The 14,031-nt window shown below is 47.0% G+C and overlaps 1 protein-coding gene across 1 annotated transcript in view; it reads left to right on the top strand.

Annotated features, from left to right (window-relative positions):
* ALDH5A1 (aldehyde dehydrogenase 5 family member A1) overlaps positions 1-7,531 on the top strand; it is a 41,043-nt gene extending 33,512 nt beyond the window's left edge. Inside the window, exons 9-10 of the mRNA XM_075533300.1 lie at positions 5,935-5,993; positions 6,885-7,531. Coding sequence (XP_075389415.1) covers positions 5,935-5,993; positions 6,885-7,090 — 265 coding nt within the window. The 3' untranslated portion in view covers positions 7,091-7,531. The remainder of the gene's footprint in view (positions 1-5,934; positions 5,994-6,884) is intronic.
* Positions 7,532-14,031: the final 6,500 nt, after the last annotated feature.

Here is a 14,031-nt window from a genome sequence, read left to right as displayed (position 1 = left end):
AACAACAAACAGTGATATTGAAGTAGTTAGTGCTGGGTAAATCCTATGCATTATTTCTGCATACATATAGTTTCTCCCGTTTATCCTTTTCCAAAGATTTTTCAAAGATGTCTGTTCCATTGATAGTGCTTACTTCCGTCTTCCATATCTTCTTCATCCTTGTCTTGTTCCATCCTTCTCTGCGTGTGCCCCTGGTGCCATTGGGGAGGTAAGGGCCTCCCCTGCATCTGCCGTTGATTCGCTCTTCAGATGCACCCGTTGTGCTGTCCAACCCACCCACCTAGTTCCTTATCTCACCATGATCTTTTTCATCCCTGATTTCTTGGGTTGGTTCTTCCCCATAATTAATTCTTCTGTTTCATTACCATTCATTCATTTAGTTACTAATCAGTTTATTGGGAACTCTTACAGATATCATATCGTTCCATAGTTCAATCACATCTAGCAGTTGTGCAGTTGCTACCACCATCAGTTTCAAAACATTTTCTTTCTTCTTGAACTCCTCAAGATCAGCTCTGTTTTATCCCCTCCCTCTCCTACCTTACCCTCCAGGAACCCCTTATGTTTTTTCTCCTAGAGTAGATTTTCTTTTGCCCCATATCTTGCAAAATCTAACACGCCCATTTACATATAATTCTGTTATTCATTCATTCCTTGAGAGTGGGGTTATACAACCATCAATGCTATTGGCTCCCTATTCCCCACTTCGACCCTACCACCCACCTTCCCGTAGCCTCAGGGAACCTTACTCCTGTGACTGTTTCTGAAGGGTTATCTATCTTGGCTTTCATGTACTGAACAATCTTAAATATACAAATGGACATGCTCAAATCTAACATGATTAATGAGGTAAAGCAAATAAAAACTATAATAGTAACGGGAGGCTCCATTAAAGAGCTAGAGGATAGTTATGTGGTTCCATCTTTTCATAGTCGGGTACCATAAGCTCTCTTCACATTTGCTTATGTGTCCTGTTTGTCTTCAGTGATCGTGTCAGGAGGTGAGTATCAAAAAATGCCACGTGATTAGAACAAACCATTCTTATACTGAGATAAGATTTAAGTAGAGGCCCAAAGTCCATCTGCTTCCTTGTTGCATTTGCATATATATACATATGTCAACAAATACAATATAGTTATATATTTACATATATACATTGATATATAGTCTTTCCTATTTTTCTTTTTTTTCCTTCTGCGCCACTAACATGTTTACCCATCATTCACCTCTCAGTAATTCCTCTTAGATACTATTCGATTGATCAAACGACCAGAAAAGCTACCCCCTCCTTGCCATCAATTTGGGAACAATTATTATCCCCTGTACTCATCATTGTTGGCTCCCCGCTCACCCCACCCCCACCCCACCTTTTAAAAATTTTGCTCTGGAACTTATTACCCCATTTCTTAAATGTTTTGTTCTGTTTCATTATTTCTTTGTCCCCTGGGGTTAGGGGCTTATTTTATTCTTTTTCTTAGTCTTGGGGATCCCTCACACATCTTAAAGTCTTCCATGTGAGTGTATCTTTATCTCCTTGACCTTCAGGCTGCCTTGACTCTTACCTCTATCTCGAAGATGAAGAAAAAGCTTAGAGCCATGCACCTGCTGATACATTTGGAGGACTGAGCCTCCGGAAGGGAACCTCTAGTCTTAAAATTTAAGCTTAATGCCATGCCAGCCCACTAGGTATATTTTGTGCCCTGAGGCTCTTTCAAGTTAAAACTAGTTTCTACCAGTCAGCTCCACCTCATGACAACCCATGTGAATCGGAGCTATACCCTGTAGGGTGGCCGAAGCTGATTTCGGTGAAGTAAATTGGGCCTTTCTTTCATGGCACCTATTGGTGGACTTGGTTAGCAACTGAGCATGTTAACCATTTGCACCACCCATGCCACCTGCCATCCCATAATTCCAAGTCGCCATGGGTTAGAGGGGAGAACTGGAATCCAGAATTGTCTTCAGTGTTATTCTTACGGAAGCAGATCGATAGGCCTTTCTCTGTGGCACTTACTGCTGGGCAAGTTTGGGTTGCTAACTTTTACTAAGTCGCCAGGTGCACACCAGGGAATTTTACACGTTCACGGCACTCCATTTTCCAGGTACACCATTGGTAGCGTGTTTCCACCGAGCAGATAATGTCTGATAGGAGGCCCCTGGTTCAGGCTGCTCTGACACTTGTGTGAAATAGGGCTCTCCGCCAGCAGCTGAGCCCTGCCTGGTCTCCCTACTGCCTCAAAGTGGCCTGACTTCTTCCCTGCCCTGGGGCAACACAACATGGACCTGGGGACCCAGGTTCACAAGGAAGAGCACCTAACAAACACAAATGTGATGGGAGAGGTGTCCCCAGCCCCCACAGACTCCATGGAGCACCCCCACCCCACCCTCTTCACCCACTTCTGACCATCCTTCTCCTCTGGGATCCAGCCACGCTCTGCTTGCAGGAGTGTCTTGTACATCTGATGATAGTTGCTGATTGGGGCTTTGTGAGCCACACTGCTCCCTCTCTGCCCTCTGGCTTCTCCAGCACTGGCTTCAGGGAGTAGCAGGCAGCCCGTGTTACCGGGACCGTGCGGCTCAGACCAGAAATCTTTGCTGTCGTGTATCTTGCTAGCTTTGTTATCATCCGGACAGTGATGTGGATACATCATTCCACCATCAGCCCAAACGATCCCTTGAAGAGCTTTTATACTTTTTCTCTTAATAAAAAGATCCCCCGAGAACATGCACTTCACATTTCACAGGCAACAGGAAGGATGCAGTAGTTAAAAATGCAGGCTTTGGAATTGAACTGGGTTGTAAATTCAGACTCTGAAACGCTGCATAGCCTTGGGCCACTTAACTTCTCTGAGCTTCAAGTTCCTCATGGAAAGGGGATTAAAAAGCATATCTACCTCACAGGGCAATGGCGGTGGTTACTGTTGTTGTTGTTGTTGTTGTTAGGTGCCATCAAGTCAGCTCTGGCCCTGTGCACAACACACTGAAACACGCTGCGGTGTCTATCTATCTCATCATGGGCCTTCCCCGCCTTCGGTGCCCCTCTGCTTTACCTAGCTCTACTTTACCTACATGATGCCCTTCTTCAGGAACTGGTCTTTCCTGACAACATCTCCAAAGTATGCAAGACGAAGTCTCACCATCCTTGCCCCTAAGGAGCACTCTGCCTTACTTCTGCCAACACAGATGGGTTTGTCCTTTTAGCAGTCCATGGTACTTTCAATATCCTTCTCCAGCACCATGATTCAAATGCACCGATGTGCGGTGGCTGTTAGCAGCCGTCAGGTCTGTACCAGCTCATGGCAACATAGTGCATGCACTACCCAACAGCATGTAGCTTGGTCCAGTACCAGCTTCAAGATCTGTCGTTTACTCAAGTCCGTTGTTGGAGCCACTCATTCCAACCTAAGGGGCCCATCTTCCAACCTTGCTTCAGACAGTGCTCTGTTCTCATCCATAGGGTTTTCACTGACTAATTTTCCAAAGTAGATCTCCACCACCCAGTCATCTGTCAGTTTGTCTTACTGTAGAGATTTGCATGTTGCTATCATTTCAAATAGCAGTAGCAGTATCCGTGGAGGATAATTTTCAGTGGAGCCTCCAGACTAAGACAGACCAAGAAGAAAGGCCCTTCTGAGAATTAGCCAGTGAAAGCCCTCATAGAGTGGTAATACGGGCTGCATGATTTAATGTGCACGAAGCACTTGGCGTCATATGGTGGTTACTGTTATTGTGTAAATAAGAGGTGGAGACGAGTCTGAGACTAGCAGACTAGTCCCTGACACCTTTCCTTCTGCTGGTACACGAACATGGGACCACAGCTCTGATGTTCATGTATTTCTTCCCAAATGGAAAATGTCTGCAACAGCCACAACTGAAGATGCACTGCCGTGTGTTAGCGGGATAGCTGGGGAGTCCAGGGCATTGGTGATGCCGTGTTTCTCGGCCCATCATCAGATAGAGTGGCTTACTCACGACAAGTGGGGACAGAGCCCCTTTCAGGTTGTTTTAGGCTGGTTTTTCTAGAGAAGTAAAACCAATGAAGTGTATGTGTAAATATAGAGAGGGATTGATATCAAGGAGATGGTTGACAAATCCAAGATCTGTGGGTCCGGTGTCAGGCTAGAGGCTTCTTCTAACTCAGGTGTTTGCAGATGTTGACAAACCCAAAAGATGCAGATCAGACAGCAAGCTGAAGGCTTCTCGTGTTCCAAGAACTGAACGTCAGATGATGATGCAGCAAAGGATTGAGAGCTTGAGATTTGCCAGAACAACCATGTATATTAGATGCAGGCCACACCCCCAAAGAACTTCTCCTTTCCACTGATTGGCTGCTCACGTCAGATCACACAATGGGGCGTGATTGTGTAATGCCTGGGCCAAACCACTGAGAGCCATGGCCTAGCCAAGATGACACCTAACATTGACCATCACAGCGGGACATCCTCTGAACTTGACAAGTACTTCTCTTGGGTCTCCCATCAGGGACTTGTATTAGAGGCAAATGTGGTGCTCCTTCAGCCAAAGCTGCCTCCTCCTCTTCCAGTTTGACACTTACATTGATTGAGGCAAGGGGAAGCCAGCTCTGCCAAGACCTCAGCTTTAAGGCCTGCACAGAGGTGGCAGGCTCCATCTGCTGGCAGGACTGTGAACTTACTCATTGGAATATTCAGAGTTTTTGCCCTAGTTACAGACTCTGGGGCAGCAGGAAAATGCTTCTCAATATCTTCATCCAGGAATACAACCATAAAGCTGGAGGAAATCACACTTCAGAGAGGAGCAAAGCGACGCCAAGCACCAGTACCCTACTAAGCAGTAGCAAGTAGTCCACCTGGTATCAGAACCCCAGCCCCTGCTCCCTTTACAGCAGTGCTTCTCAACCTCCCGAATCCCGCGACCCTTTAATACAGTTCCTCATGTTGTGGTGACCCCAACCATTGGAAATCTGTGTTTTCCGAAGGTCTTAGGCGACTCCTCTGAAAGGTTCGTGCGACCCCCAAAGTCCCCGCAACCGCAGGTTGTCGTTCGACCCCCAAAAGGGTGTCAACCACAGGATGAGAACCACTGCTTTAAAGGAACTTCCTTCCCCCAATAAAATGATTAAATATCTAAAAATAAATAAATAAAGGAACTTCCTTCTAAGGCAGCGTGGCTTTTCCAAAGTAGTTTTCTGGCTGCGCTGTATTTCTCCAAAAAGCAAACAGCGCCATCTAGTGGATGCTGACTCATAGCATTACCGTGTGGGTTTCTGAACCTGTAACTATATGATAGCAGTAGAAAGCCTCGTCTCTCTCCCTCGGAGTGGCTGGTGATCTTGAACTACTGGCCTCAAAGTTAGCAGGACGGCGGTTAACCAGTACTCCACCTGTAGGAAGGAAAGTAGCAGGCCTTTTCTGAGGCCTTCTGTGTGGCATTCTAAAGATGCCACAGTTCCTTCCAGGGGGGCCTGTTTTTCTCCCATTCTGTCGGAAATCAGATACAATGGAAAAGTCGGCAGTCGGCTCCAGTAAGATTAAAGGCAAGGAAGCCCTGTGCGGTCTGTGGTGCACCTACCAATAACAAATTAGAAGAGAGGAAACCAGTATGAGTTTACTGGGCTAGCCTTGCTTGCTAAGGTGTACATGTTGGGCTGGGATCTGAGTAATCGGAAGTTCGAAACCACCAGCAGCTCCGCGGGAGGAAGACTGGGCTTTCTCCTCCCATCAATGGTTACAGCCTGGGAAGCCCATGGGGCATCTCTACAAATCAGCACTGACTCGATGGCAGCGAGTTTGCTGTTTGGGTTGGAGCCTTGAATGCTGAGTCACCATGGTGAAGGATGCTGCTTTCTTTCGTTTGCAAAACTCGGGCGCCCCTAACTCTCCCTAATCAGGAGGAAGGGAAGTTGGCTTCCTTTGCTCTTCTCTGCAAATGTGCTGATGATGCTCTTTCCTTGTGCAGGTTCGACACAGAGGAGGAGGCCGTAGCGATCGCGAATGCCGCTGACGTTGGGCTCGCAGGTAAGCGTTTCTCTTACTGAACGACCTCCAGAATCCTTTTCTCAGATTAATACAGAGAGTTGTCTTTTAAATGACTTCCACCCTACCCCCTGTTCGTGTTGCTTTTTAAGCAGTATTTTGGGGGACCTGTAGGGCAGTGGAGGAGCCCTTGTAGTGTAGTAGTTGTGCCTTAGGCTGCGATCTGAAAAGTTGGCGGGTCAAAACCCCCAGCTGCTCCTCAGGAGAAAGATGAGGCTTTCTATTCACGTGAGCAGATACAGTCTTGGAAACTCACAGGGTCAGTTCTACCCTGAGCTACAGAGTCACCAAGGGTTGGTATCAATTCAATGGCCATGAGTTTGGTTCTTTGGTTTGGTCTTAGTAGGGGAGTGAGTGGGACTTTCTATTCCCGTAAAAAATTACATGCTCAGAAACCCCCAGGGGCAGTTCTACCATGAGTGAGAATCTATTCAATGGCAGCAGCATGCTTCGTCTGCATTTGGTGGTGGGCGGGCGGGGGTGAGTGGGACCAGGAACTCTGGTGTTGGAGTGGGTTACAGTGGAGGAATGGGTTACGCTGCGTCACATGTTGAACTGCTAACCACAAGGTCAGCAGTCATTAAGCCACATGCCTCTCCTCGGGAGAACGATGAGACACTCTGCTCCCATAGGGTCCCTGTCTTGGAACCTCTCGGGAGCAGTACTTCTCTGTCTTGTGGGCTCTCTGTCACGTGGAATGGACACGCTGGCAGTGGATTTGGTGGGGGAGTGAAGTCCCTAAGGGATGCCTGGGTGGTTTTGATGGGCATTTTCCTATGGTCTGACAGCGTTCACAGCTGATCCATATGCTTGATCGCCACTGGTCTTGACAGGACGTCTTCACGTCACACGTGTCCCTTATCCCGTCAACAGGTTACTTTTACTCTCAAGACCCGGCCCAGATCTGGCGAGTGGCAGAGCAGCTGGAAGTTGGCATGGTCGGAGTCAACGAAGGGCTGATCTCCACTGTGGAGTGCCCCTTCGGGGGCGTGAAGCAATCTGGCCTTGGACGAGAAGGGTCCAAGTACGGCATTGATGAGTATCTGGAACTCAAGTATGTGTGTGTTGGAGGCTTGTAGGATGCTTCCGCTCTCCACAAGATGGAAAGGAAAGAGAACACTTACGTCCGGACATGGGAACATACCATCCATTACCTTAAGTACACTTACAGAGCTCTCCTAGGTTTTCTGCACTGTGGATTTTAATGCTCATTCGGTCCTTGGAACTGTAAAGAGATGCCCGTTCTGCTCCTCCCATCACCCAACTTGGGACCAACATGCGCCACAGGGTCCCCACCGCCGCAGACTCCGGGAGAACCAGCACTGGGTTGGTAGATGGAAATCCAGGGAACCCTCGCTGAGTCAGGCAGCCCCTTCCACCCTCGTCATGAAGGCTCGACCACTGACTGCGTTGCCCCCAGGGAGGGCGGGAAAGCCCGCCTTTGACTAATGGGCGGCTGAGGGGGCACAGCACCCCCTTTCCCGGCCACCATCCAGTCACCCATAAAGGCTCATTGTGTATCCAGGGTTCTAGAATTTCTTGATTTCCCACGCCTACCACTGGATACATCTGGGGTGTGTGTGTGTGTGTGTGTGTGTGTGTGTGTGTGTGTGTGTGTGTGTGTGTGACAAAGTAGCTGTCCCATCTGCATTTTTTTTAGATCCATCGTTCCTTTATTGGTAATCCGAGGTTACAAGTATAGGCGTCCTTCATTGAATTGCCCTCACCTTCATGCGGCTTGCAGCTCTTGTGCTTGCTTATACAGGGAAAGTGTGCGATCACCTGCATTTACAAGGCTCTTGGTGCATTTCTTCAACAGCATGAGCACATCGTGTCTGCTTCACATTTTGGCGAGGCAATAACTTTAACTTTTTATTTTTACTTGGGGCCTCCTACAGCTCTTATAAAAATCCATCCATCAATGGTATCAAGCCTATTTATACATGTGCTGCCATCACTATTTTCTAAACATGTTCTTTCTATTGAGCCCTCAGTATCAGCTCCTCTTCCACCCCCTCCCCATGTTTTTACATGTCTCATTGAATGTGAGTAACTATATTCACCATGTTAGGCATCCACCGCCCCTGCCCCGTTCCCCATCACTCGGGGGACCTCTGGAATCACACAGAATGGCCGTGCTTCTCTGAGGAGTGAAGGGGGAGCACTGACTTCGGTCCCTGCCTGGGCAACCTTGTAAACTGTGGCCTCAGCATCCCAAATGTACTGATGGAAGATCTTCCTGTGGGCTCTGGTGCCCATTTCATTTCACTTCCTCCAGGAAACGCACTGCACCGTAAGGGCAAACGGATGGCAGAGGCAGCCAGTTAGTTATAGAATGCCCATCGTAGCCCAGCTGGGCTCCTGCCCTGAGGAGCTTGCTCTCCATCAAGGTCTAGGTCCTTCATGCCACCACTGTGATACGATCTAATGACTCTAGGGAAAAGAGAATGTGCTTTGTAAAAAAAAATAATAATAAAAAAGAATATGCTGTGTAAGTTCTTATTCCCAGCACCACCCAACCCTTGGCACTGGACAATCGCAGTGGTAGTGTACGTGGCCTGGCCCAGGTGAACCCACCTACCTGCCCGCCCAGCTAAGTAAGTGGCTGTCGTATGTAGCCTGCACTTCCCATCTTCATGCATGGCTGCCCCTTCACCTCCAAGACAAAAAAGCACGCCTGCAAATTATGCCATGAGCAAGAAGAATGTCCACAGTCGCCAGTTCTGCTGAAGCTCAAATCTCAGGCACCTTTTGCTGGAGACGTTCCAACCCGCCCACTACTGCCACCGAGTTGATTCCAACTCACAGGGACCCTGTTCCCTGGGCGTTCCTAGACTTCTCAGCATCAAAAAGCCTCCTCATTCTCCTTTGGGGTAACTGGTGGGTTTAAACTGCAGGGTAACAGCACAACCCTCTAGATCATCAGTTCTCAACCTGTGGGTCACGACCCCTTTGAGGTCAAACGACCTTTTCACATGGGTCGCCCGATTCATAATAATAACAAAATTACAGTTATGAAGCCGCAACGAAAATAATTTCAAGGTTGGGGGTCACCACCACGTCAGGCACTGTATTAAGGATCGAGGCGTTGGGAAGGCTGAGGAACACTGCTCTAGACTGCCAGGCAGCACTCTCAGAACATTGTCTGCGGTCCTCACACAAAGGCGCTCAGCGCAGAAGAGAGAAAGTGAGCAACAGCAGTGCGGACTTTCTGGACTTGCCTGTCCTCCCATCTGTCCCAACCTGTCAAAGAGCAGGAAAGAAGGCCGGCTGAGCTCAACAGACCATGGCCATTCCTTCCGGTCTTCTTTCTGCATGCATCCAGCCCCCGACCAGGGCAATACGAGGGAAACCGCAATGGATGCAGTTCCTCCTGAGTCTCATTCAGTACTTAGGATCCCTCATTGACCTTTTGGGGGATCTGGGGTTGAATAAAGGGTCTAAAAGCCCATGTGCACCTGGGAATGGCTGCCAACCCTGCAGCTACTTGGTTTCCCTAGCCACATCCCAAGGCCCAGAAGAGAAGAGGTGAACTGGAACTAGCTGCCCGATAACACTGCCCAAAGATCTCTGGGTGCCACACTTCATTTGACTACTTACTGAAAGGCTGGTAGTTCGAACCCACCTGACAATACCAAGAAATGCCCTGCCAACGTGCTTCCATACAGGTGACAGCCAAGAACCCCTAAGAGAGCAGTTCCACTCAGTAACACAGGGGGCGCTGGAGGGTCAGAACTGACGCCTGGCCTTGGGAACTGCTGCCCAAGCCCCAAGCATCACATGCTTAGCACACTGACCATTAGTTTCTACTCTAGTTTTCCTTGTCTTTAGGTTTTATGTGACATTATAATCTAACTGTACTTTAGAAATCTGGTATACCGATGGTAGAAACTGGAGAAGCGCTTCCAAAGACACCTTCAAGCTTGTGAGGCAGTACATTCCCTGAACGGATGCCAAATCTGAGTTGGTTTAGTTCACTGGGTCCCTAATCTGAGGACCAGCATTGCAGTATCTTTAACAGCTTTTGTAAATGAAGTTAATATTGTTTGGTTCCTTTTGGGGTAATATAGTCTTATGTGACTTGGGTTTTGTTTGTTTTTTTTTAGTATGCTTTATACCAAGAAACAGGAAGGGCCGTTAGAGTACGGATGGGAACCTGGCTAAGAATGGCTTTTACATTTTCAGATGGCCAGGCAAGACTCAAAAGAACAGTATTCCATGACACCTGAAAGGGATAGTAAAAGTAGATTTTAAAATGTCAAGTTGTTGTTTTTTTTAATTTTACTCATTTTATTGGGGGCTTGTACAATTCGTATCACAATCCATACGTTCATCCATTGTGTCAAGTACATTTGTGCATTTGTTGCCACGATCATACTCAAAATATTTGCTTTCTGCTTCAGCCCTTGGTATCAGCTCCTCATTTCCCCTTCCCATCCCGCTCCCCCTTCCCTCATGAACCCTTGATAATTTATAAATTATTATTATTTTGTCATCTCTTACACTGTCCAATGTCTCCCTTCACCCATTTTTCTGTTGTCCATCCCCCAGGGAGGAGGTTATATGTAGATCCTTGTAATCGGTTCCTCCTTTCCAACCCACCTTCTCTCTACCCTCCCAGTATCGTCACTCACACCACTGGTCCTGGAGGGATCATCTGCCCTGGATTCCTTGTGTTTCCAGTTCCTATCTGTACCAGTGTACATCCTCTGGTCTAGCCAGATTTGTAAGGTAGAATTCGGATCATGATAGTGAGGGTGGGTGGTGGGAGCATTTATGAAATAGATGAAAGTTGTATGTTTCATCATCGTCCCCGCCACACAACCCTTCTGTAAGTTGCCTACAGATGGGTCGTGGGTCCCCAATCTGCACACACCCTTATTCACAATGATTTGATTTTTGTTCTTTGCTGCCTGGTACCTAATCCCTTCGACACCTCATGATCACACAGGCCACTGTACTTCTTTCATGTGGGCTTTGTTGCTTCTGAGCTAGATGGTCACTTGTTTATCTTGAAGTCTTGAAGACCCCAGATGCTATATCTTTTGATAGCCGGACTCCATCAACTTTCTTCACCACATTTGCTTATACACCAGCTTTGTCTTCAACCAGTTTAATAGAACAAACTATTCTTGCATAGAGGGAGTACTTGAGTGGAGGCCCAATGTCCATCTCCTACATTAGTACTAAACATATGCACATAGATATATTTCCCCATCATCAGATGTAAATATACTTGCACATGTACATGCCTTTATGTAGACCTCTATAAATGCCCATTTGCCTCCTAGTTCTTTCCTCTATTTCCTTTTACTTTCCTCTTCTCCCACTATCACGCTCAGCCTTCATTTGGGTTTCAATAATTCCTCTCTGCCACATTCCCCTTGATCAGTCCCTACCAGGTCTCCTACATCCTCCTCACCACCGATTTGGATAACTTGTTCTCTTGTCCCTGGGTTTGTTAAAACCGCTTCCGTTCTCCCCATGCCCTTCTCTCTCTTGTCCCCCCAGAACCGTTGGCCTGTTGTTTTCTCCTACAGATTGTTCATCCATCCTATCTTATTTAGACAGACCTGCCGAGATAATAACATACACAAAAACAAGACAGAAAAAGAAAGCAACAAAATAAAACAAAACATCAACAACAACAAAAAGCCAATGACAAAAAAAAAAAAAAAGAAAGAAAAGCCTGTAGTTAGTCCAAGGACTGTTTGTTGGCCTTTAGGAGTTTTTTCCGGTCGAGTCTGATGGGGTGCCAAGCCTTGGCCCCAAAGTCTATATTTGGTATTCCCTGGGGACTTTGTTGCTCTGCTCCCCTTGCTGTTCTGTTGCACGCCCTTAGTGTTTAGCCTCGGTGAGGTGGGGAGTGTCAAGTTCTTACTGACCCGCAGCCTCACCTGTTCATTCACAGCATTATTGGGGTGGCGGTTTTTGTGGTTGAGTTGGGTGGCTCCAGGGACAGCTTGAGCCAGAACACCTGAAGTGTTTGCTATGTAGTTTGTCCCCCCCCAAAAAGCATGTTGACCCCTGATCCTAGGTCAAGAGGGAGCCAGTGACCCTCCCATGTTTTTCATAAGCAGTGAAAAGTAGCTCTAGATGCTGCTGAAGTGAGTCCCTCACAGGAACTTTCAACCCATGTCACATCACTCAAATGAACAACCCAGTGTCCAGAGGGGGCTCAGGGTCTGGGTGTCTGGGTGGGGGGAAGGGGTCCCCTCCATTTGCTTCCTCCATCTATGTGGGATGCTCTCATGTAAAGACTGACCTGCACTTGAGGTCTTTCATCCTTTTGAGGGGCTTATAAATATAATTTGGTGTGAAATGCTTTTCCCTTTGTCCTCTGTCTACCTTTATGTTTAGGAAAAGACTCAGTGAAAAAGACCAGAAGTACAATATAAACAGACCCATTTTACTGTTGATTGTACTCACTGTGAGTCGTGCCACTTGGTAACCCTCTCAGGAAGCTGATAGCGGTGTTGCAGTGACTCTGGGGCAGCTATTTTCACATAGTATTTTCATTGAAGATTTATGCTGTGATTCCTGCCCCCACCTCCACCAACGTTATACATATGGGATAAAACCTGGGTAGTAAGTGTTATGGGAAATGGATAAGGGTTTTGCTTTTTAAATGTGTGCATAACTCATGTCTTCAGTTGTTCATGATTGCGCCTCAGCACGTTATCAGCAGAGTATGTGAGCTGTGTATATCAGTATAAGAGTACATCAGTCTGTGTATGTGAACAACCAATACATGTTGAGCTCACTTGACAGAATAACCTATTTCTGCAGCAAGGGTTCTGTTGTGGCTTTTTTTTCCCTTCCCCATCAATTACTCCCCTCCCCAGAGCACTTTTGGGCAGGGAGCTTGTGTGGAATGTCACAACTTTCAACACACAGGGGAAGGCCAGCGCTGTGGGAGCTCATATTCCGGTCCCAGGGGTGCTGTAATAATGAGGCGCAAAGCGGGCGGCTTCAAACACAGGAAGCTACTCGCTTACAGTTCTGGAGGTCCAATGTCCAAATTCAGGGAGGCAGCAATGCCACCTTTTTTTTCTGAAGGCTGCTGGGGAAGGTCAGCCCTCTCTCTTCCAGTGTGCTGGCTGCTGGCGATTTGGTGTTCCTTGACTTGTGGTACATCTCTCCAGGCTCTGCTCCACCTTCCTGAGATTGGCTCTCCCTCTGGCTGTGAGTCTGCTCAGAAGAACACCAGTCCATGGGTTGGGCCCCATTTAGTCTTGTATGATCTCAAAATAACCCATTACGTTTTTAAAGTGCCTATTTCCAGGTAAGGCCATCTCAAAATAGCCCGTTAACATTTTCAAAGATCCTATTTCCAGGTAAGTCCACATCTACAGGTCTTAGGAGCTCCGTGTATCTTGGTGTCAGAGGGGGATGCATAGAGTACTCCTTATATGCTGAACTGAGCAAGGGATTTGCTCGGTTTGCAAATGCAGCTACCAAAGAAAGGTAAGTGGCCTCCTAGGACCAGTTTTTGCAAGTGAGTTAACCTCTGCTTTCTGTATCCATACTAGACTCTGTTAAAGGATATATTTTAAATGCAGAAAAGTATAGGGAAGCACCTTTCTGGAGTCGTCCTATGCAGATACAATCAGTGATCTTTATTTTAACAATGTCTCTTGTTATTTTCATCCAGTGTTCACGTACAGTTTAAGGCGTCTCAGGTGACTTCACAGAACTGGCTTCTGTAGGCCTAGGAACAAAGTAAGGTTTGCACTAGAAGAAAGAACAATGTCACCAGATTCCATCCCTCCATTGCTCCATTTACTCTGCACATTTGTTATAATCTGCTTTTGATTTTTAAAATTACATTGTTACCAAGAGAAACTATCCACTTATCTCTCAGTTGGTATTTTTTCCATACTGGGCCTAGTTCTCTGCTTACTTACATATTCTAGGAAGATGCTAAGGTGGTATAATAAATAATGAAAGAGGAATATATGCATTGTTTTTTTTAAATCGTTTTATTAGGGGCTCATACAACTCTTACCACAATCCATAC

The sequence above is a fragment of the Tenrec ecaudatus genome, chromosome 1, assembly GCF_050624435.1.
Source record: "Tenrec ecaudatus isolate mTenEca1 chromosome 1, mTenEca1.hap1, whole genome shotgun sequence".
Classification (NCBI taxonomy): Eukaryota; Metazoa; Chordata; class Mammalia; order Afrosoricida; family Tenrecidae; genus Tenrec; species Tenrec ecaudatus.
Note: the sequence above shows the minus strand (reverse complement) of the source record. Positions and strands in the feature narration are given on the sequence as shown.